The sequence below is a fragment of the Anabrus simplex genome, chromosome 6, assembly GCF_040414725.1.
Source record: "Anabrus simplex isolate iqAnaSimp1 chromosome 6, ASM4041472v1, whole genome shotgun sequence".
Classification (NCBI taxonomy): domain Eukaryota; kingdom Metazoa; phylum Arthropoda; class Insecta; order Orthoptera; family Tettigoniidae; genus Anabrus; species Anabrus simplex.
The window spans coordinates 298,152,900-298,178,129 of NC_090270.1; the positions used below are offsets into that span (position 1 = coordinate 298,152,900).

The 25,230-nt window shown below is 40.3% G+C and overlaps 1 protein-coding gene across 1 annotated transcript in view; it reads left to right on the forward strand.

Moving 5' to 3' along the window:
- Positions 1-436: 436 nt before the first annotated feature.
- LOC136875761 (zinc finger protein 69 homolog B) overlaps positions 437-25,230 on the forward strand; it is a 64,401-nt gene continuing 39,607 nt past the window's right edge. The window contains exons 1-2 of the mRNA XM_067149342.2: positions 437-501; positions 12,012-12,075. Of these exons, the coding sequence (XP_067005443.2) occupies positions 12,016-12,075 (60 nt within the window). The 5' untranslated portion in view covers positions 437-501; positions 12,012-12,015. The remainder of the gene's footprint in view (positions 502-12,011; positions 12,076-25,230) is intronic.

Genomic DNA, 25,230 nt, shown 5'->3' on the forward strand with positions numbered 1-25,230 from the left:
CGGAGAGTATATGGTATGACGGCCGCGAATGAAATGTCCACTTGACATTCGTCGATATATGGACGTGCCCAAACAAGATCACGGACTTATTCATTGCAGCGAGTTTTTACGCTACCTCCAGTATTTTTTAAATATGTCGTTGAAGGACATCTCGTCCGGCAGTCCGGGTGACCATAAAGATCCAAAACATAACACAGTGTCCACTTGCCTTGAATACAAGAAGTTTTATACTGTACATATTTTGAAATATCAGAGTCATACGTATATACATGCCAATGTGCAGATCTCACTGGATAGAGCCTATCCCGTTTTTATCCCCGTTTTTTTTCATCTTTCTAAGGATTTTTAGGTAATTTCTGGTTAAGATTACGCTGCTAAGCAATTTGAATGTTGGTATACCTGATTTATTTGAATCATGCTAATCTTCTGGCGGTAGTTCACATGTGATGTAGTATTTGTGTATTGTCCTGTCTCATTAATAAATTTGCTGAAAAACAAAAAGTGAGTAAAACAATGTTCTCTTACTCCACTGCTCCGTAAATGTAAACTTTTCAGAAGGCTTAAGCTAGTCATATTGTAATTATTTCTCTGTATTAATGATTTTCCATTCAGGTGAAAGAACTCGTATTCTTATTTCTACGATTTAATTGACGTGACGTGTATTTTAATTACTATGTCTAGTTTCATTATATGCCCTTGCCTTAAAGGCAGCTAAATGCTGGTTGAAATTAATAAATGGCAATTTTCTCGGTTCTATTGGGTCGTAACGAAGTGCTGATCAGAGTTTGGACTATTATACTTACACTTGACTGTTATACCGGGATATAAGATAATTACTGTGATTTAATAAATTACATTTTTACATTTTTTACTTCATATTGGTGCGGACGATTGAATAACGGCGTTACATTGGGGAGACAGCTGTGAAGTCAGGGTAACTACACAAAGAGACAGCAGGGAGGTTTGGGAAGAAATGATATTCAAAGGAGTATCGGCTTGTTTTTTTTTTTTTTTTTTTTTTTTTTTTTTTTTTCATTTTACGAGTTACTTTACGTCGCAGCGACGCAGATAGGTCTTGCGGCGACGATGGTATAGGAAAGGGCTAAGAGTGGGAAAGAAGCGGCCGTGGCCTTAATTATGGTCAGACCCAGCATTTGCCTGGTGTGAAAATGGGAAACCATCTAAAACCATCTTCGGGGCTGTTGGCAGTGGGGTTTGAACTCACTATCTCTCAAATGCAACTATCAGCTTGTACCCATGCTCAGCATACAATCAAGCAGAGAAGGTGATGAGGTATAACAGTGGAATCAAGATAGTAAGGGCCAGGGTAAAATCACATGGCCAGAAATAGAAAGATGCCTGCATGTAAAACCTGACATTTTGAGTATAACACTTGCAAGGATGTGGGCTGGAGAATCCGGAGGTAGTGTTAGTTAGGAAGATATATCATATACCGATCATAAACATTTTCCTGCAGATTCAGTTATTCAGGGTAATGTATCTGTCTAGGCACTGCAGTGACTAGCACGGGCCAGCTACCAAGCCATGTCACGAGAAATTGTAAGACCTGCACACAGCCTGGTCGCTGTGTGGTCCCTGGGTCTCCAATTCCGGAAAATGCTTATTGGAGTGGGCAGGCACATGGTGGCTAGTATCCTTCCTCTCTGCCTGTGCCATGGCCTGGTAAATGGGGCAATTGCGATGAGAGGCCGGGTGGCCTCCTGCACAATTGGCTCTCACAGGTGCCTGCAGGCTGTATGGTGATGGTCACCAGAACTGCGATTGCAGCATAGTGCGAGCTCACAAGTGGTCTGATGGTGGCTTCTCCTTATGCAACAAAAATGCTGCAAGAGCTGTTGAGGGGCAAATTTACTTCTGACTTGACTGCCCCTTCCGGTTAGGGTCCTCACTTGATTGGTTCCTCGTTCACCTGCCTCTGTGGTTGTAGTCATGGGTTGTTGGTGGGCTGGCTTCTTCTTCTTGGTGAGGTGATGATCTCTGCATGGCTATGTTCTGGTGGCGCCCCACATCGTGGCCTAGGTGCTGCAACAGCATGGGGTCTCCAGTTTAGCCCTGTTGTCTTCTTCTTCTTCCTCTTCCTGGATGGCAGTAGCTGTGTGTACTGGCGCTTTGGTGTGGTCCCTGTTCTGTAGGGCACGCTCAGGCGTCTGTGTCATGGAGGTGGTGCTAGTAGGCTGTGGGACCTATGTAGCAGTAGGCCTTTCCTAGGTGGCCTTTCTGGGTGGCAAATGTCCTTGGTGGGTGACCATTGTTTTCTGTGTCCACTTGGTCAGACAGGGCTGCAGGGCCAGAGTCGCTCTGTCGTGATGCCAGGGTGTGTCCACTTCCACCTTGGTGCTTGTGTGTGTGGCCTTTACTGCAACTGAGGGGCCTGAGTTGGTACCATCAAACTTTGTCCTTCCTAGTGGTCTGCATGCCGGTAGTGGTTATCATTAGTTGGTGGCCTCTGCTTCTTTCCAAGTCCTTGTAAGCGTAGCACCTGAAACGTTCTACAGAGATCTGCTTGATTGTCGTTGATACGCCCTACTTCCCTCCCTGTGCCTAATAATTAGACCTTGTCATAGGTAGCACTCCATGTTTAAAGAAAGGGATGTGGGGAAACGGGTGGCGCAGGTGACTGATGACCAGGTCTCTCTGTTGAACTTTGGCCTATAATAGACCAGGAGCTCGGGCAGCTGTCCATGAACATGAATCCCTCAGGTTGCTTGCATCCTTCTCTAAAGGAGAAATGGTTGTCGTCCTCTTCCATCGTCGTCATGGCGGCTCCTGAAATGAAACCCTGAAAAGTACTAGACAAACGCTCCTGATTGTACGTATTTAATAATACACTGACAAAATTTGCTCCTGACGAGGAAAAAGACTAAACGAAAGGCATGTGTGCCCTTTCACTTTAACAATCAGCTTTCTCCTCCGTTAGCTTGTACCTCATCGTTTACTTTGTTATTCAGGGCTGGGAAATGAAGGAAGAGAAGTTATTAGTTCTGCTGGAATTGCCTAAGACACAAGTTTTAAATACCTTCCCATGTTCAACATGGAGTTTATAATAAGTGCTTGTGAATAGGCCTATTCAATAATAAGTTGCAAATTATGATTCCTTCAAGGAAACCACATGTTTTGAATGTTTCTTATGGTCCGTTCTTTTTGTGGTGCAAATTATTCCTCAATATCATACTAAAATGGCTGACTGTGAACCTATTTACATCTTAGTGTATGATCAAATGACCCAGTGTCAAACTGATTTTATATGTATTTATAAAGGTTTTTGTTTCTAGAATTGTTCATAAGAATAGGTACTGTACGCGCACCTTTTAGTGATACATGCACACCCTACTGCTGAATCGGTCGACCTCGGTTATCTTCGAGATTCGTTTTGGCAACCTTTGAAACACAAACTATGAATCGCTTATGCATCGCTGTGCGACATCTGGCATACACTTTACGTATTGTACGCGCACTTTTTAGTGATAGATTTTTGTACTCTGTTGAGGAGTAAGAAGGGAGCACTGTCGGTTCCGGTAATACTACCAACAGAATGGAAATGAAATCTGAATTGAATCGATAATATGATCGCTCGATATGAATTTTCTAAACATTTATTATCTTACGCCAACAACTGTGTCACACACACAATATATAATATTATATAACATTTCCCGATGTGAAACGTGTTCCTAGCATGAATTCTATAGTTTGGCTTGGCTGTGTAAACAACAACAGTAGGCCTATGAGTACTTAAAGTGTACGCCAGATGTCGCACAGCAATGATAAGTGATCCTTAGTTTGTGTTTCAAAGGTTGCCAATACGAATCTCGAAGATAACCAAAGTCGACCGATTCAGCACTAGGGTGTAAATCTATCACGAAAAAGTGCGCAGATAATACTAGTACTGTTGTTGTTTACACAACAAAGCCAAACTATAGAATTCATGCTAGGAACACGATTCGCATCAAGAAATGTTATATAATGTTAAATAATGTATGTGAGACACTGTTGTTGGCGTAAGATAATAAATGTTTAGAAAATTCATATCGATCGATCCAATTCAGATTTCATTTCATTCAGTTGGCAGTATAACCGGAACTGGGAGAGCTCCCTCCTTACTCCTCACTACGTACAAAGTAATATCGCTAAAAGGTGCGCGGACTCACTTATGCATACATAAAAGCATTATTTGTTAATACTTTCAAAATGTCTCCGTAAAGAAATGGGTCTCGAATTCAGTTACCCTATAAATATCACTTCACTTTACAACTTCGCTTTGATAGTGTTCTGTTCACAGGTTTTGGTCTACAGTATCTTTGCAATTTCATGACATATTTCATGCAGTATCATCCAGCAAAGGGTTTAGTAATTTCTGCAGCAACAATAGTAGCAATGTTTCGTTGTGGCAGATCTTCCATATAAGTTCACTAAAGAAAACTTGTTTTCAAGATATGGCAGTGCATGCAGATTGGTTGATAATGTTTCCTTGGCAGGAAGTGCAACTTAGGGCTTCAATGACAGAATCGTAAGATATTTGTATCGAAACCCTGAACAAAGCATTAGGATGCCCTAACCCTCCCATAATCCTGAAAATGGATTAAATATAGTACATTGCAAGAGACTCAGTTGCATGTAAAGACAATTCTCGTAGCTAGTTTATTTCTCAGCTAAATGTACCCATATTCTTTTTTTTTTCTTTTTTTTTTCAGGTGTACTTTAGTACTGTGGACTTTTATATGATAGATTACTGATTACAGGTGGATGGTCTTCCTCTTCATGGACTGTAGATGTGGTTAGTTTCCCATAATGTTCAAGTTTTTATACAGGTTTTCCATTTTTTTTTTTTTTTTTTTTTTTTTACAATTGGCTCTACGCCACTCCGACCCAGATAGGTCTTATGGCGACGATGGGACAGGAAAGGGCTAGGAGTGGGAAGGAAATGTCCATGGCCTTAATTAAGGTACAGCATTTGCCTGGTGTGAAAATGGGAAATAATGGAAATCCATTTTCAGGGCTGCTGACAGTGGGGTTCGAACCCACTACCTCCCGGACGCAAGTTCATAGCTGCGTGTCCCTAACCACATGGCCAGCTCACCCGGTTTTACAGGGTTTAGCTTACTTTTCCACGTCTGTAGCCTTCCTTTTATATGGTCTTCTTGTTTGTACACATGTCAGTTTGTACTTTGAAAAATCTTCATATACAGATAGAATGACATTCAGGAGTATGATTTTTGTTGATGTGTTGACACTATAGTGCAAATCCCAAAAATGCCTGCTTCAAACAACAGAACATGTACTGTACTTCAGGCTACCGAGGGATTTGGCTGTATGATGCAGGCAAAATAGTCTTAAATTTAAGATGTGTCCTATCATTCCATCTCTTCTCGTCAAATTTAGCCACAACGATCTCCTCTCACCAATCCGACTCAGTATCTCTTCACTCGTGATTCGATCTATCCATCTCACCTTCAGCATTCTTCTGTAACACCACATTTCAAAAGCTTCTATTCTCTTTCTTTCTGGGTGAGTTATCGTCCATGTTTCACTTCCATATAATGCCATGCTCCAAACCAATGTCTTCAAAAACATTTTTCTAATTCCTATATCAATGTTCGAAGTGAGCAAATTTCTTTTCTTAAGAAAGGCCTTCCTTGCTTGTGCTAGCCTGCATTTTATGTCCTCCTTACTTCTGCCATTGTTAGTTATTTTACTACCCAAGTAACAATATTCATCCACTACCTTTAAGACTTCATTTCCTAACTTGATATTTCCTGCATCACCTGCCTTCGTTTGACTGCACTCCATTACTTTTGTTTTGCACTTATTTATTTTCATTTTGTACTCTTCACTCAAGACAGTCCACATCACTTGGCAACTTCTCCAGATCTTCTGCAGTCTTAGTATCATCGGCAAATCTCAGCGTTTTGATTTCCTCTCGTGGATTGTGATTCCCTTTCCAAATTCTTCCTTGATTTCCTTTACTGCCTGTTCTATATAAACATTAAAAAGGAGGGGGGGACAAACTGCAGCCTTGCCTCACCCCTTTCTGGATTGCTGCTGCTTTTTCATAGCCCTCGATTCTTATCACTGCAGACTGGCTTTTATATAGATTATAGATAATTCTTCTTTCTTGGTACCTGATCCCGATCCCATGCCTTTTCTAGATCTACGAATGCCATGTATGTGTGCCTGTCCTTCTTAATTCGTTCCTCTAAGATCAGGCGTAAAGTCAGGATTGCTTCGCGTATTCCTACATTTCTGAAGCCAAATTGATCTTCTCCCAATTCAGTTTCAACTTGTCTTTCCATTCTTCTGTAAATAATACATGTTAGAATTTTTCAGGCATGAGATACTAAACTAATGGTGCGGTAGTTTTCCCACTTGTCAGCACTGGCTTTCTTGGGAATGTGTATAAAAACATTCTGCTGAAATTCGGATGACACTTCTCTTGTCTCATACATCTTGCACACTAAATGGAATAACATCGCTGTGCTGGTTTATCCTAAAGCAGTCAGTAATTCAGAGGGAATGTCATCGATTCCAGGTGCTTTGTTCCTATTTAGGTCTCTCAAAGCTCTGTCGAATTCTGACCTCAAAATTGGGTCACCCATTTCATCAGCATCAACAGATTCTTCTTTTTCCAGATCCATATCATATATGTCCCTACCTTGGTACAACTGTTGGATGTGTTCCTGCCATCTTTCTTCCTTGTCTTCTTTCCCTAGAAGTGGTTTTCCATCTGAGCTCTTAATATTCATACACCTAGTTTTCCTTTCTCCAAAGGTTTTTCTTGATTTTCCTGTATGCAGCATCTACCTCTCCTAGGACCATACAACTTTCAACATCTCTGCACTTTTCCTTCAGCCATTCTTCCTTAGCTGTCCTGCACTTCCTATCCACTTCATTCTTTAATTGCCTGTATTCTTTTCTGCCCTCTTCATTTTTTTTTTTTTTTTTTTTTTTTTTTTTGCATTCTTGTATTTTTGTGATTCATCAATCAGGTCTAGTATCTCTTGAGTTATCCATTGACTCTTTGCTGATCTTTCCTTTCTTCCTAACATCTGTTCAGCAGCCCTACTGAACTCATTCTTCATGACTGTCCATTCTTCTTCTACTGTGTTTCCTTCTGCCTTTCCATTTAGGCCTAGTCCTTGTGCAACATGTTCCTTGAAACAATCCTTCACACTCTTTTCTTTCAACTTGTCTAGATTCCATCTCACTGGATTCCTTCCCTTTTTCAATTTCTTCAACTTCAGATGGCATTTCATGACCAACAAGTTGTGATCAGAGTCCACGTCTGCTCCTGGGGAAGTTTTGCAATCCAACACCTGGTTTCTGAATTTCTGTCTTACCATAATGAAGTCTATTTGACACCTTCCAGTATCTCCAGGTCTCATCCATGTATACAGCCGTCGTTTGTGGTGTTTGAACCAAGTATTAGCAAGGACGAAATTGGGATTGGTGCAGAATTCAACCAGCCGACTTCCTCTTTTCATTCCTTTGTCCCAATCCAAATTCTCCTACTGCATTACCTTCTCTTCCTTGGCCTACCACTGCATGCCAGTCTCCCATCACAATTAGATTCTCATTACCTTTTACATATTATATTAAATCTTCTATCTCTTCATATATATTCTTTCAATTTCCTTATCATCTGCCGAACTAGTAAGCATTTAGACCTGCACTGTTTTAGTAAGCATTGGTTTGGTGTCTATCTTGACAACAATAATCTTTTCACTATGCTGGTCATAGTAGCTTACCCGCTGCCTCATTTTCTTGTTCATTATTAAGTAAACTCCTGCAATTCCCCTGTTTGATTTTGTGTTGATAATTCTGTAGTCGCCTGACCAAAAATCGTGCTCTTCCTGCCAACGTACTTCACTTATACCAACTACATCTAATTTTAGTCTATCCATCTCCCTTGTCAGCCGGCCCCGTGGTGTAGGGGTAGTGTGCCTGCCTCTTACCTGGAGGCCCCGGGTTTGATTTCCGGCCAGGTCAGGGATTTTTACCTGGATCTGAGGGCTGGTTCAAGGTCCACTCAGCCTACATGATTAGAATTGAGGAGCTATCTGACGATGAGATAGCGGCCCTGGACTGGAAAGCCAAGAATAACAGCTGAGAGGATTCGTCGTGCTAACTACACGACACCTCATAATCTGCAGGCCTTCGGGCTGAGCAGCGGTCGCTTGGTAGACCAAGGCCCTTCAAGGGCTGTGGTGCCATGGGGTTTGGTTTGGTTTGGTTTGGTTTGGTTTGGTTTGGTTTGGTTTGGTTTGGATTGGATTAGGCCTACTAGCATTGCTCATACCTCAGTAATGCCATGGGGTTTGGTTTGGTTTGGTTTTATCTCCCTTTTCAGATTCTCTAACCTACCACAATGATTCAAACTTCTAACATTCCACCATGCCTTGACTCGCAAAATGTTAGTATCTCTCTTCCTGATGATCACCCCCTCTCGTGTAGTCCTCACCTGGAGATCTGAATGGGGGACTATTTTACGTCCGAATATTTTACCCGGGAGGAAGCCATAATCAGTACATCATTCATACAGGGAGAGCTGCATGTCCTTGGGAGTTAGTTACGGCTGTAGTTTCCCGTTGCTTTCAGCCGTGCAGCAGTATCAACACAGCTAAGCCATGTTGAGTAGTATTACAAGGCCACATCAGTCAGTCATCTAGACTGCCACCTTTGTAACTTCTGAAAGGCTGCTTTTACCATATAGGTTAATGTTCTCACCAGTATCTGTTGTTGTTCAGTACTTTGATTCTTGGAAAGAGGAACCTGGGTGTAATAGTTGTCCATAGTCACGTTTCTACCAGATCTACTTATGGACTCCAACTGATCTAACCCAGATGGTTGCCCACTTATATAGATCTCCATTTTACATTTGTTGAAGGTCGTGGCACAACAAAGAGAGTAAATTTTGGGCCCATGTTAGAATGTTCTTTTTATACTACACTTTCCACTGAATGGTTTGAGCATTTCATTAATTGTGATGTATTTGCTAATGGAATAAGTTCTAGTGTACTGAGTAACGAAATGTTAAATGATTTTCCTATGGGAATTTGCTTGTCCTATTTCTTATGATCAGTGTATGAATTACCCCCTGTGGGGGTGGGGGACGCAGATGAAGAATACACCCACAGTATCCCCTGCCTGTCATAAGAGGCGACTAAAAGGGGCGAACAAGGGATGAGGGAATTAGAACCATGAGACTACTAGTGATTGGTACCATAGCATGGGGAACACCATGGGTCGACATTACTTGCGATCAGCACCACGATGTGAGGAACACCATGGGTCTACATTATCTAGGGGCAGTACCATTATGTGAGGAACGCCACGGGTCTAGACGTTGCCTATGATTATGGTTAGCGTCAACTCAAGTCCTAAGCAGTCCCTTTCATGTTATACCGGTAGTCAACTGAAAAACTGAGGAAAATATCCTTCCACATGTGCCCTTCTCCAACTTCTTCCTGAACCTGGCGGGTAATGTAAGCGGCTTTTATATAACGTGCATAACATCAAACGGACCGCTCAAGACTTAAGTTGACGCAGAGTATAGTACCATCGTGTGCATCCCACCGAGGTGGGAGAGCAGGCACTTGGCTGCATAGACTAGCATATAGTGGGAATAGGTGCCGAGCGCTGCGCTCAAATGGGTTGGTTCCACTGTGTTCAGAATGGGTCTGCGTTACCTATGAATAGTAACATTATGTGGGGAACACCATGGGTCTGCGTTACCTGTGAATAGTACCATTATATGGGGAAGACCATGGGTTGTGTTGCCTGTGGATGTGCTATTATGCGTGACATACTGTGGGTCTACATTACCTGTGATTAGTACCACCATGTGAGGAATCCATAAGTCTACATTACCTGTGATTAGCACCACTAAAGGAGGAACACCATGGTTCTGCTTTACTAATAATTAGTACTATTATGAGGGGCTGGTGACCTGGATTTTGGATCAGTTTGGAATACAAGCGTCATCCCAGAAAATAAGACATTGTGGATTGGATCCACTGATTGTTTTGGATTTATGGTCATCTTTCATCATTCTTTTTAGATTCTAGTCAGTGGATACAGTTTGAAGTTTTAATTATTGTTTCATTTAGTTGCACCTCATACCATTAGGGGCCGATGACCTAGCTCTTAGGCCCCTTTAAACAACAATCATAATCATCATCACTGTATGAATTGACATTATTGAATCTGAGAACTCTAATCTGGAATTTAATTCTTCTCATATTTAAGCAGGTAAAGATATATTCTACTCCAGTACCATACCAGAAATCACCAAGATTGACATGGGATGCCTGTAGAACTCGGCCTTGTACAGTAGACCAGTAAATGCTCTGTGTCTTTCACATCCTTTGATCTCATAAATTTATAGCGCACCATGTCTATTCTCTGGTAGGTGTATAAACCAATATCATGAAGCATTGAGTCATTAACAAATAAATTCTAGTCTTTTTCGAGTGGCTATGATGATAAAAGGCATTTTTGTAATCAAATCGTATTTGCTTGTTAGTTTGTTCCATGCTGATCAATGAATTTTTCACAAGGTCTCACTGTTCTTGTTAAGGTAATATGGAGAGCAGTGTATTATTACTGCCTTTATTCTTATCCATTCAGATTGATAGTAGTTTCAGCTATTTCTTTTTCTCTTTTCATCTTAATCCAAATCATTAAGTATATTGTTGTCGCCATCACCTTCGTCTTTCAATGACTGTTTGCAAATATTTCGTAACTCGCTCACTTTCACTGTAAGAGAAGTCCTTTTCCACAGTCTGTATTGATCTCTTTCCTTCTTCATTGTTTATATTTTGTCCAATACTGAACAGAACTACTTATTGCCAAGAGTAAGTACTGCAAGAGGACTTGCGCTCTGGAATAAACTGAATTACTACAACATATTTATGACTTGCAAAAGCCTCCGTGGTTCAGGCGGCAGCGCCTCGGCCTCTCACTGCTGGTTTCCATGGTTCAAATCTCAGTCACTCCATGTGAGATTTGTGCTGGACAAAGCGGAGGCAGGACAGGTTTTTCTCTGGATACTCTGGTTTTCCCTGTCATCTTTCATTCCAGCAACACTCTTCAATATCATTTCGTCTGTCAGTCATTCATCATTGCCCCAGAGGAGTGCGACAGGCCTCGGTAGCTGGCACAATTCCTATCCTCGCTGCAAGATGGGGGCTTCATTCATTCAATCCCTGACCTGGTCACTGACTGGAAAACAGGTTGTAGGTTTTCATTTTCATTTAGAATTTGCGAAGAGTCAAAATGACCAGGATTGCAATTGTATCTATAGATTAAAACAATCTAAGATCAACTTATATTAATAATTGCTACAGAGTGGACAATTTCTTTGAAAGTGACAGACACTCAATTGGTTTGAACTGACCTGGCTTGTTGTAACACTCCATTGGTCTAAATTGTCAGGGGTGTATAGTAAAGAGCTTTCCCGCAATTGAAGAGGATGCTTGCTGTGTCATTTTAACAGGGTCCTTAATGGCGTTGGTAATAATTTCTGTCTGTGTTGAGTTTTGGGAGTGCTGCCATATTCAATGTCGTGGTAGTTGACACAGGTGGAATAATTTTTTTATATGATTTATGATATTCTCGTACAAGTAATATGAGGCAAGATTTATGTGATTCGCCTTTGAAATAATGTAATTTATGCTGGCATGCATATACACAAGTTTTGCTATGTTTCTAACTAACTAGGCCTAAGATTGTGAAGAATGCGGTCACGACCTTGAAGAGACAAACAATTTCCTAGGCAGGTCATGGAAAATTCAAGATAACTGATCAGGAGACATGAACTTGTGTCTTCTAATTAAATGGGTTGGGACCCAACTAGAAACTACAGTACCGTATAATATAATGTAGTACAGCATGACTCATCATTTTCAGCTAATTTGAAGGTTTTTAGATGACTGTATGTAGCCAGAATATATTAAATTATTTGAATTAACTTGTTTTCTGTGCATTATGTTTAGGAATATGGAAGATGAAACCGTTGTTGTCGAGTCTGAGTCAGAAGAAGTTCAGAAGCTACAGTCGGTGAGTGCCTCATTAATGATGTATCATTAGTTTTATTTCATCAAAATGCATACTTTTCTATGACGTATTTTCTGGGTTAGTCCCAAGGAAATGATCTATGCAATTACTGTATTGGGTTATTCTTTTCTTGTGATGGCTAAACGAAAAGCCTGGGACAGTAAGACAGGAAGACAGTGTTGAACTCTGCAATTTTGTATTAGCTCCTTTTAGAATCCTTTCACAATTTATTTCTCTGTTAAGTGAGATACATTTTACAAGCCAGAACTCACCAAACAAATAATTCAGTGTGATTGATTGTAACTCCATTTTCAGTTTTTTGGTATTGTAAGAATTGTTTAAATGACATTTATTTTTAAGTAGCACCTCTCAGCATTAATCACATCCATTATAGGTTGTAAAACAGAAGTCGTAACTATTGCTTAGTGGTATATAAAAAAATTAAAAACCCATGGCGCAACAGCCCCCGAAGGGCCATGGCCTACCAAGCGACTGCTGCTCAGCCCGAAGGCCTGCAGATTACGAGGTGTCGTGTGGTCGGCACGACGGATCCTCTCGGCCGTTATTCTTGGCTTTCTAGACCGGGGCCGCCATCTCACCATGGGATAGCTCCTCAATTGTAATCACGTAGGCTGAGTGGACCTTGAACCAGCCCTCAGATGCAGGTAAAAATCCCTGACCTGGCCGGGAATCGAACCCGGGGCCTCCGGGTAAGAGACAGGCATGGTACCCCTACACAGCAGGGCCGGCACGTTTAGTGGTATAGAATAGCAAATCCCATTTACTACTGTAATTATGATAGTACAGTACGTTAATGAATAAAGTAAGTACACTTATAAAGGAATAAATAGCTGAATATCTGTCTGTTAGGTCATCAGCCAAGTGGCTGGTTGGATCCTCAAATAGCCCCACCAAAGGTTAAGCAGTTATAGGGAAACTGTAAAAACCAATGGCGGCACCAAAATGAGGCGTACTAGGCAAGATGAAGAATCGGGTAGTTTGTCATTCCTTTCCTCAAAAAGATAACCATGCATCAGTAATTAGAGCGCAATAAAGTATGTTGCTTCTCTCTTAAAAAGTAATTTCCAAATGGGCAGGCAAAAAAATATCAAAAACTCACAATAACATGTATATATATGTTGAGTCCTCAGCCCGAAGGCTGGTTGGATCCTCAACAGCCCCGCCATCAGCTGTCATAGTAGGCCTAGGCATCATTGAAGAGGCGTACTAGGGAAATGAGGAGTGAGATAGTTTCCCGTTGCTTTCCTCACTGAGCGAGAAGTTGCTATTAATATCAGTCTGCCACGCCCACTAAAATGCATGCAACAACCGACCCTGTGAGCAACAATTTCACACCATTCATAACAGGGATTGGCTGCATAAGGAATGGCATTACCAGCATCACTTATACCTCAGTCACTTTCATATTGTCAAAGCAAAGGATAAGACAGAGACAGATCAATGACAGTAACAAAATTGCTCTAGCCTATAGCAGAAGACATAGTGCACTGTAAACATTAGGTCCCATCAGCAAAGGCCAACAATAACATATTACATAAATTATAAACATGTGCTAACCTGATTATCCCTGGACAGCTGCATGTCGGTAATGTGACTTTGTGTAGTAGCCACCCCATGCATTCCCATTTCTCAGTATATTATCATGAATTGCATTATCAGCATCAATATATTCAATGGAGTTATAACAAACTCGTCCTCTGAATTACTGACCCCGTCATTAATAACAAGTACATTTGTTATTTTTACGTCACCAAAAATTCTGCCAGGACCTGCAAAGTTTACAAACAAACTTGAAATCTGTGCAGCCGAGATTTTCAAAATAAATTACTGCGAATATATGTGACATCTCTTGACAGTAATAGATAGCTCGAAATAGGGCCGATAGTTGCATCTTCCTGCCATCTTACGACAAAGCAAATTACTATCATGAAATCCACATAGCAGGCATTTCAAATGTCACGGCACGCCATTGCACCGTACACGCTGTGACCCTAGCAAACCAGTGGGCATACCGTTGCACTGCACATGCTGGGGGGGTAGTTAATATTAGCTTAGCAAAGACCCATATCCTTAAATGTCCACAAATTCCAGACATGCCAAGTTTAGCATTATATTGATGACAGTATTTGCATGATTTTTTTCATTTTTGGTTTTTATGGCTCAAGATGACCCAGATTATAAAGGGTCAAACTAGTCCCTGTATTAATAAAATATTGTAACATCAAATTAATGGTATTGAATAGATAGACCTTCCTCACCCATGATAGTGATCATTGTCAAATACGAATCCATAATGAAACTTATTAGTTATTACTTATGAAATTCATCGCCTGTTGGTTGGCAGGTCCGAATCAGCCAGGCCATTGGCCCTTCAGTTCTTTTTGAGCTTTTGGCATATTTCATCTACTTTACCTGTGCTGAGTACTGTTATGTGAAGAAGGCCTGCAAACACAGCCATATTTATTTAACGAATCTCAGCATTGGAATTCCACACATGCACCCGCGCGCGCACACACGCGCGCGCGCGCGCACACACACACACACACACACACACACACACACACACATGTTGAAAGTTACCTCAGGTCAGGTACATCTGTGCAGACTGTCTTTCAGAAATCCTTTATTGGATGAATGTACGATATCTGATCATTTCTTGAATATTTAATATGTTGACTGTCTAGCTCCACATTTCACTTCTGGGCAGCTCTAAGTGGTGTTCAGGCTCCAACAGATGTACAGGTAGTCATTAACAAAATGTGTGAACAAAGCCAAGATGGTGATGTGGTAAATATGAAGAAAATCGTGTATGCTACACACAAAATACCATATTTGCTCACATATGACTCGCCACTGCGTATATTTCGCACCCCACTTTTAACATTTGAAATAGCAGGAAGAAATCACCACACATAACTCGCATTAATTTCTGATGTCATAAAGACATACGGTACAGACATGAAATAAAGTTTGGGTATTCCGTGGATGTGCCTACATTAAATATTGGGACTGTACCAATTGTTGTTATGGTACTTTGTATGTGACAGTACAAGAAAAAGCTACATTTCTTTCTACCTGAAGAATGGTTGAGGCTAGCTGTTTTAACAAATATACCTAACTCACAAACCCTTGTCCCAAGGCTGCATTCCTAGCCAGTCAATCACTCTCAGCCATCCCTCTCACTCTTTCATCTTTGTCAATATGCTTATCGCTATCCGTCCGGCAGAGCTGATCACATGAACTGAGAGTGTTTCCCTATCCAGGCAGTCAAGTGATCACGGTATTAGGTATTGTCCATCTGTTGTATTGTCGACAAGTATCAGTATTCTATCGTCACGTTCCATTGTTGTTTCTCAGTTAATCTTTTTTTGATTCGGTCGATCTTTAAGTGATGGAGAAATGTAGGAGTTATACAGCTGGGTTTAAACTCAAAGTGATAAAATATGCTGCAGCACATGGTAACAGAGCTGCTGGTCGAGAATTCAGTGTGACTGAGTTTAATGGTCACTACTGGCGTAAACAGAAAGCTGCTCTAGAAACCACCAACTGAACACATTAGGCATTTAGAGGGCCAAAAACTGGTAAGTTTTCTGAGCTCGTAGACAAGTTGCTTCATTACGTTACAGAGTTGCAAAATAATGGCTTTAGTATCTCGCACGAGATGCTACATTTCAGAGTATGCGAATTAGAGATTAAAGGAGGAATCAGTTGTTTGAATCTGAAAGTGAGCTGGGGTTGGATTCGTAGATTCATGACGCGAAAAGGATTGTGTCTGCGAAGGCGAATATATCTCTGTCAGAGAATGCCATGCGATTTCAACGACAGAATCGTAGATCTTCGTCACCATGTGATAGCAATGCGGAAGAAAAATAACTACCTCTTATCTCAAATTGGCAGTGCAGATCAAAGTCCGATAAACTTCGACATGCCATGCAACACCACAGTCAACATGAATGGAGAATCTAGTGTGCTTATACGTACAACTGGGTGTGAAAAACAGCGTTGCACTGTCATGCTAGCAATAACTGCAGTTGGAAGAAAATTACCACCGTACATTATTTTCAAAAGAAAAAAAAAAAAAAAAACAGTGCCTAAAGCGAAGTTTCCCGAAGGCATTCATGAACGGATTCAAGAGAAAGGATAAATGGATACAGCTCTTGTCCGGGACTGGGTCCGCATGGTGTGAGAAGCACGGCTACGAGCACTGCTTCGATGCCCAGCAGTGCTAGTGTGGGACAGTTTCTGTGGACACTTGGTGGAAGACACAAAGAAACGTCTTCAGGAAATGAAAATGATCTCATTGTAATTCCTGGTGAACTCATACTTTGTCTACAGCTCCTAGATGTTTCTGTCAACAAGCCCTTCAAGGACAGCGTACATAAATTGTACGCCGAATGAATGGCAGGTGGGGAGCAGGAGTTGAAACCAGCAGGCAAAATAAAGAGGCTGTCAGGTGAACTAGTGTATGATTGGATTAGGGTGTCGACAGATGTTATTATGAAAAGTTTCTTGAAGACGGGCATCACAAATGCGTTGGACAGAAGTCAGGATGTTGCAGTATGGGATGGTGACCGGAATGATGATCGCAGGAATAGCTCTGAGATTGAAGGCAGTGATTATGAACAGGGTAAGTATGCCAGTTGTCTTGTTTCAATAGCTTATTGCAAATTTTACATTTTTTCTTGGGAATACGATCTTTTGCACACACATCCCCGCATATATCGCGCACGGAAAATGTTCACACTTATTTATAGTCAAAAAAGTGTGAGTTATATGCGAGCAAATACGGTACTGTTGTTGAATGGCACAACACCTGGGCTACTTTGCTGACATTATTGAAGAACAAATCTTCATAATTAGGTTTTGTTTCTCACTTTATTGTAATATGTTTAAATATTCTCAATAAATTAGGGCTGATGCTTTGACAAGCCACTAGTTTTATGTATAAACTGAATCTATTAGTCCCCGACCAAGTTTCTATGAACTTTTTCATAGTTGTAATGCCCCAGTGGATCATAGATAGTGTGCCCAACTCATGATCTCGTTTTCAATTCCAGCTGAAGTAGTGAATTTTTGAAGGATGGGCAAAAATCCATTGGCATACCATTTTTCTGCCCTTCCCATTCCCTGATTTAGCATTTAATTTATGCGAGTCACAGCTATTTGTAGGTTCTCGTGGGAACTTTAATTTATTTGTTACAGCTATTCATAAGTTCTCATGCAAATCTTCATTTGTAAAATGAAAGAATCATGTATCTTACCATGAATTTACTTTTTTGGCATTTCAGTTATAAATGGTATGGAAAATTCTGAAGCAGTCAAGGATGTGCTAAACCATGAGGCATTTATTACACTCATATCAGGTAAATAAAGGGCATTAATGTATGTATTTTCAAGGCCTTTCCTACACAGACATATCGATAACTCTGCCCTTGGTATTCTATTATAGGCCTTCTTATCAATGAAGATCAGTGACAAGGACTTGTTCTCTTCCATTCACTTCTCTATTCATAGCCTCATAGCAAAAAAAAAAAAAATGACATCTGTAGCTCCTTTGACAGGCATAAAACCCAACTTTTCTTGACTCATCATTTCTTGCTGCCTTATCCACCGTTGTACCAGTCTCCCACAGTTCCATAGTATGGCTCATGAGTTTAATGTCTTTGTAGTTTCCAGAAGCCTATATGTCCCCTTTTATCTTGTAAGTTGATACCAGCACACACATTCTCCATTCATCTGGCACCTTTTCATTCTTCTTTCTGTTGTTGAAGAAATCTGTGGGCCATTCTACTGCTTCCTCTCCTAAAGCTTTCCACACATCCACTGGTATGTTACCTAGCCCCACAGTATTACAATGTCTCATTTTCTTTAATGCATTTTGTAACTATTCCTTATGTTCTGCATGGCTCTTCGTCCTTCCCTACTCTGGGATTTTCTTCATTCACGAGCTTTTCAAAATATTCCTGCCATCTTTCTAAAATTTTCTCATTATCATTCAACAACCTACCATTTAATTGTCCCTAGTTTGTATATGTCTCGGTTTATAGCTATTCATAAAAGAGAGAAAAGCAACAATGAACAGAAAATTCTGAAAATGATGAATGCAGAATTGCACAGTCATGTTGGAGTAAAAAAAGAGCAACAAAAAGAGAAGGCAATGGATAATATTAACGGAGGTAAATGAAAAAATTTGAGTTAGGAAAATTTATTGCAGTTAAGACACTGTCACTAGTTAGTCAAGCATAGGATAAATTTTCCAGTATTACTGAAGAAATTTCAAACAATCTGTTGGATGTGCCCAATGCAACACTCATAAGATGATAATGAGTAGTGTATGAGCCACTTCTGGTTTATTGGACGATGTGTGATCACTAGGGCTCGGAAGTTGAGGAAAAATTCTTATTTTCTCGAGTGTTCGAAAAAGAGGCCCAACAAAATTTATGTTCATTCTGGATCATTGTAGGCCAGAAATTGGTGGGGTTTATTAGTCCTTTTTTGCCTTTGTTGGCTTATAGGTCCTTTTTAGCCTTTTTTATGTCTTGACAGCTTTTTTTTTTTTGCAAAGTTTTCACTTTCTTTCAACTACATCTATACTGCCAGTTCTCAGTTCAAATAATCATTAGTTCATCGATCACCTTTTAAACATCTTTTCTGTAGTAAGAAAAAACAGGGGCATTAAATTATGTGTAAGATAAGTGAAATATTGAAAGGAGATCTTTTGAAGTAAATATTTTGAATAGGAAGATATTTGCTTCAATTACGAACTCTTATCATCTGTTGATGTGGAGGGAAATCTCTCAATGTTTTGCAACATGTTGTCTGAAAACCGATCAGTGTTCTCCCCAGAAATTTTCATCAGCTGGGTGGCAGGAATTAGTAGCCAGGCAGGGAATACTACGTAAAATATGAATACGAAAACTTCAGGGCATTAATAATAATATAACCTAGCTACCGTGTGCAAATATATAATTTGACGCCATCTGGCTGCTTGCTCGTCAATATTGGCGTTCTGTTTTACTCTAGGCCTACTAGATGACATACAGAGTAAACCGAATCTCTCTTGGGCGTCTAGGCTGAGTTTTTATGAATTTTGTTGGATAAACACCAAATATGTCACCAGAGATCTTTTACACGCTGACATCGTACGACATGGAATGTTGCCCTTAAAAAATCCAGCTACCTCTGCTGGGTTCGAACCCACTATATCTACCACTGATCCACGAAGTGCATTAACAGTAATATCAGGCAGGTAAACATTAACTAATTTAGTGTTATTATAACAAACAAGATGTTGTAGTGTTCTACTGCTTGTTCATAATCAAATACCGGGGCTTACTACTCGGTTGCTGTAGATTGCCATATGGGTGTGTGACGTCATGAGGAATCGAATGCTCTCGTGCGATTCCATGCTAATCCAGACACCGCTTGTGCACGACACTACGTTACAGTCAAGCTAAACATTTAAACATTGGTGTAATTGATGCGATATGCTAACAATAATGATTTATCATTTAAATGCACAGTTTTACAGTATTTACATTTTAATTTGGAGCACACAATGATGCGAATATGTATTAATATTACCTAATTAGCATGTATCTGGGTTATGTTAGCTGGGTGGTCTGCAAAAACGGCAGGGCGGTGCGTCCATTAAAATGGTCCTAGGGAGAACACTGACCGATTATCCTTTACACCTAAGAACCTGGAGATGACTATTGTGATGTACTGCAAAGCCAACTGAGGTAAAGTATCAGAATTCCAATTTCTGTAATACTAGTGTGGTTATGCATGCACTTAATGATGACTATCCTGATTGTCTACTGCAGTTTTGCGAATGGTATCACAAATGGTAAGTCAAGGTGAACACTTTCTGACTAAGGTAGTGTGGTGTGAGGAAGCCCAGTTTAAATTTAATGGAACAGTGAATCGACGGTAACTGTGTCTACTGGGCGCCGGAAAACCCGCACGCGTGTTCATGTGGACAAGGTCGTCAATCTACCAGGGGTTAATGTCTGGTGTGGACTGTCATTTAGGGGCTTAGTAGGACCTTTTTTCTTTGATGATACTATCACTGGAAAGGAGTACTTGGAAATATTACACACATTACATTTCTCAGCTGTACGCGCACTTTATGGAGCTGATGATTAAGTCTTCTGCGAAAAGGAAGGGGTACACTACACTACGGTGTAGCAGCATGAACTTTCCTGGATGGCAGTCTGCAGGGACATTGGATTGCACAAAGAGGGCCCATTGAGTTTCCTCCATGGTCGCCAGTTCTTACTTCTATGGACTTTTACTTGTGAGGAACATAAACCACTCACGCTGGAGGCCCTCTGCTCTGTGCTTCAACTCAGATTGATGTCAGGCCTATGAGCGACATATGAAGCAGTGGCTTGATTGTCTAAAAGAAGACATGCCACACACCTGTTTGTCTCCTCATGATGCCCTTAATTAACAGAAAAAAGTGGCGACTGGTGTGCAAAACAGCGGACCCTGTGGCAAAGTGAGATAAGTGCGAAGAAGAAGAAGAAGAAGAAGAAGAAGAAGAAGACTGTCAGAGGTTAATAAAATACAAAAAGTATGTAAAAGAAAAATTTGTATTAATACAATTATAATTTTTGTGTTTACACTTCAGATTTTGCCACATAATTTGTATTTATCTCAGATTAACTATACAAAAGTAAAAAAATAGATTCAGTTCAAGTTTTGTTTATTGGTTTGTGTCGACATCATGGGAATGGGCTAAACAGAACATATCAAAACCTGGTATTAAGGTTCAGGGATAGCTGAGATGTGCACATGTAAAACATACAGCCCGTGAATTTCAAATGACCCATGGCCAGATATGAAGTTTCTGTTAAATTTGGCTCCAATCCATTAGGTTTTAGCTTAATGAGTTATAGGAACCAAACTGAGCAAGTGTCTGCATAGTTTGGGTCACGTAGCTATCAGCTTACATTCGAGATATAGCAGGTTTGAATCCCACTGTTAGCAGACCTGAAGATGGTTTTGTGTGGTTTCCCATTTTCACACCAGGAAAATGCTGTACTTCAATTAAGTCACTGGTTGCTACCTTTCCAATCCCAGCCCTTACCAATCCCATTTTTGCCATAAGACCTATCTGTGTTGGTATGATGTAAAGCAAATTGTAAAAAAAATATAGAATCGGGTATTAAAAAAATAGATTTATAATGCAATGAATGACCTTCTTTCACATATTAGTAATTAATTTTACCGGGCGAGTTGGCCGTGCGCGTAGAGGCGCGCGGCTGTGAGCTTGCATCCGGGAGATAGTAGGTTCGAATCCCACTATCGGCAGCCCTGAAAATGGTTTTCCGTGGTTTTCCATTTTCACACCAGGCAAATGCTGGGGCTGTACCTTAATTAAGGCCACGGCCGCTTCCTTCCAACTCCTAGGCCTTTCCCATCCCATCGTCGCCATAAGACCTATCTGTGTCGGTGCGACGTAAAGCCCCTAGCAAAAAAAAAAAGTAATTAATTTGTCCAACATAAAACAGTGCTTGATTCAAATAAATGCATAAAATCAGCGATGTCATCTTTTATTCTACTCTAAGAGGTAGCATATTTGCTTATAGAAAAACAAGGTTCGTCACTCTGAACACAGCAGGTGGAAACATCTGACTAAAGAGCACCATAGAAAAGTATGAGTATATTATTCTGTATTGGATATTATATAACCTTGATGTCAAGTCTCCAAAATTTTCACAAGAGATTGAAGGATTTCCTTCTTTTTCTTTTTTTTTTACAAGTTGCTTTACGTTGCACCGACACAGATAGGTCTTATGGCAACGATGGGACAGGAAAGGGCTAGGAGTGGTTACGAAGCAGCTGTGGCCTTAATTAAGGTACAGCCTGGTGTGAAAATGGGAAACCACGGAAAACCATCTTCAGGGCTGCCGACAGTGGGGTTTGAACCCACTATCTCCTGAATACTGGCCGCACTTAAGTGACTGCAGCTATCGAGCTCGGTGTTTTCCAATATTTAACATTTCTGTTACTCTGCTCCCTATGCAGTTGATTTTGAAAGTGTTAAATTATTGATTTCCAGTTTGATTCACTCCTTCAGGAAGTATTGTACTCAGAATATTTAGGTAGAAAAAGTAAATTCATGTTCAGCCCAAGGTCGAATGCAGCTCTTCAGGCATACTTCCAGTAGGGTTGGGTAGACTGGAACAGTCAGCTGTTCCAAAACATTAGGAGCTTGATGTGGAGTGTTTTGGTACTCTGTGCTGGCACACGACACAGAACTCTAACTGCGCGGAAGAGATAACTTCGCAAGACAACTTGGCATGCTCTGTGTCAGCAGGAAAGTACCTGTACCGGGTGTACTGTGTGTAATGATGGCCAGTGAAAAGTTGCATGGAGCGTGAAGGAACAGTCGGAACATTGAAATTCATGCCCAGTAACCACGTTTAAAGTCTGATTTTAGGTTAAGATTTTGCAGTCAATATGAAATACACATATCACGGTTACAGTGACAGTACTGGATGTTTTTACCAAGAAATGTATCGGCCCGTACTGTGAGCAATTAGGACCAGGATAAAGTTTCACGGCACATGAAAAAGCAGTTGGAACTCTGAAATATGCACCCAAAAAAATCATGTTTAAATGTTACTTTTAGGATAAGAATGTTTTCATTCATTCTGAAATATATCTGTTACAATTACGCCGACAGTATATGTGTTTATAAATATCACAAACAAAACTCCGGTGTGACATTCTACAAAGTTTACTGCCTTTTGTATGCTGTACAATATGTTACTAAATTTCATTTTTGTTCCGTATTGAAGTGCAGTTATAAGAATAAATTGACAAGAGGGTCCACCTTTTCAAGTAAATGATATTACATAAGTCTTGGAACTAGTTTCAGCCACTTAGTGGCCATCGTCAGCCAAATAAATTTAACAGATTGTGTGTTAACTAAAACATATGTATAACAGACAAAGACAATGTTGCAAGAATAATTATAATATTAAATTACATATAATAACAAAATTTTTGGTTATGATCTTCTTGTCATGATATGCTGACTTAAAGTTCACTTAGGACCTCAGGCAAAAAAGTAAATCTGGAAATGACAGCTAGAATTAGGAACAAATAAACATACAGAAAAGAAATTAAGAGGACAAAAATTATTTAGGAGATTAATAATAATGTTATTTGCTTTACGTCCCACTAACTACTTTTTAAGGTCTTCGGAGATGCCGAGGTGCCGGAATGTAGTCCCGCAGGAGTTCTTTAACGTGCCAGTAAATCTACTGACATGGGGCTGTTGTATTTGAGCACCTTCAAATACCACCGGACTGAGCCAGGATTGAACCTGCCAAGTTGGGGTTAGAAGGCCAGCGCCTTAACCGTCTGAGCCACTCAGCCCGGCATTTAGGAGATTTACCTCTAACGTCTGATGTAGAACAATCTGGAACAACTACTGACCTGCTGTAGGAAGCAGGCAATGTAAACAAAGGAGTAGGTAAGGGGAGGGGGAGGGGAGAAGGGGTGTCTAAGGTGGGGCTAAAGGATGTTGAAAGAAAGACTGCTGCTGAGAGGCAAATTTAAAAAGATTATAAAATAATTCTTTTTATCTGAGACATGATTACTAAAGATAGGAATTAAAAGGTCAAATAAAATGTTTGATTTTTCCGAAATTTCATTTAGATTGAAGTTGGGATTGAAAAACTGTTCCAGATAGATAAAATAATTTTCTGTTATATTTAGCAGGGGGCCTTTTTGTATAACTTTGAGAATGTTCATGTCTTGATTGATATTAGTGAACTTACAGTTATTAACACCCATGTGCTGTCCCTTGGCCGAAAATCTGTTATATTTCAGGGTGTTAACATGCTCTAAATATCTTGTATGGAAGCTCCTACATGTTTGACTGACATAAGATGTGTTACAGTTATTACAATTGAGTCTATAAACACCTGACTTGGTGAACTTAGCGGTTTGTGTTGTTTTTCTAAAAATCTTATAGCTCAATGAACTAGGTTGTCGGATGATCGTTAGATCTAAATAATTGAGTTTCTTATCGTTCTCTGATGCTTCAGGTCATAGTGTGATACTCAAAGAACAATATTAACAACCTACAAAAGCAGAGATTTGGTGACGACTGGAGGAGTAATGATTCATTGCAGTTCTATTCAAGTATCGTTGATAGGCAAATGCAGACATTGATGATAACGCTGATGCTGACTTTAACATGTGTGACTGCCTCGATGAAGGACACAGACTTCAGGTCTGGATGTCAGAGGTAAACTATTGTAAATAACTTTGAAAAATAAAATTATTGGCCAAAGAAAGTCAAGGGCGCCACCAAGGAAATGAAAATGAAGGACCCTCTAGTCCTCGAATTCTCTAATACCGTCGAGGTTGTTAAAAAAAGACTTTACTAAGGAACATCGGATAGGATAGATGAAAGTGAGGAACATGACACTAGTAAGTGGAAGGAGTACCAAGACTCAGGTAAGGGCAACATGGTCGCCAACGCACGCTTCCGTGTTAAGAGCCCCTCAAGGCCCTTTTAGTGAATGTATTCTACCACCGCCATAAGTGGGGGGGCTGCCAATAACTAGAGCTCTGGGCAGATACACAAAATATTATCTGCTCCGCATCCGCACATCCGCTTCTGCGTATGGTTATCCTCATCCGCAAAATGGTTATCTGTAGATGTAAATATTTATCTACAGTATATTACACCCAGGGTATTGGAACGGATAGATCTGTTATCATAATACAATAGGGCTGGTACCTGGCACCAGACCGCCACAGTCACAGGTTTATCCGGGATTTTCTCTTGCAACAACTACCGACGTATTGACCTCTGTTGCTTCCCTCCAATAATTGTGGCCAGGAGTGAGTTAGGCTTACGTCAGTTTTACGGCTTTATGGACTCGATGTTCTTTATATATCATTATTCTCCCATACCAATGTCAAGGGTCACTTAACCACAAGCAAAAATAAGAGTACACTTGAGTGAAAATAAATAAACATCATTATTTAGAAATTATCAGCAAAATTATCCGCACTGTCATACAATTTGTATCCGCCAAAACACTAACTTCAAGGATATCCGCATCCGTGCAGGGCTCTACCAATAACCCCGTACTGTGAGGCTCT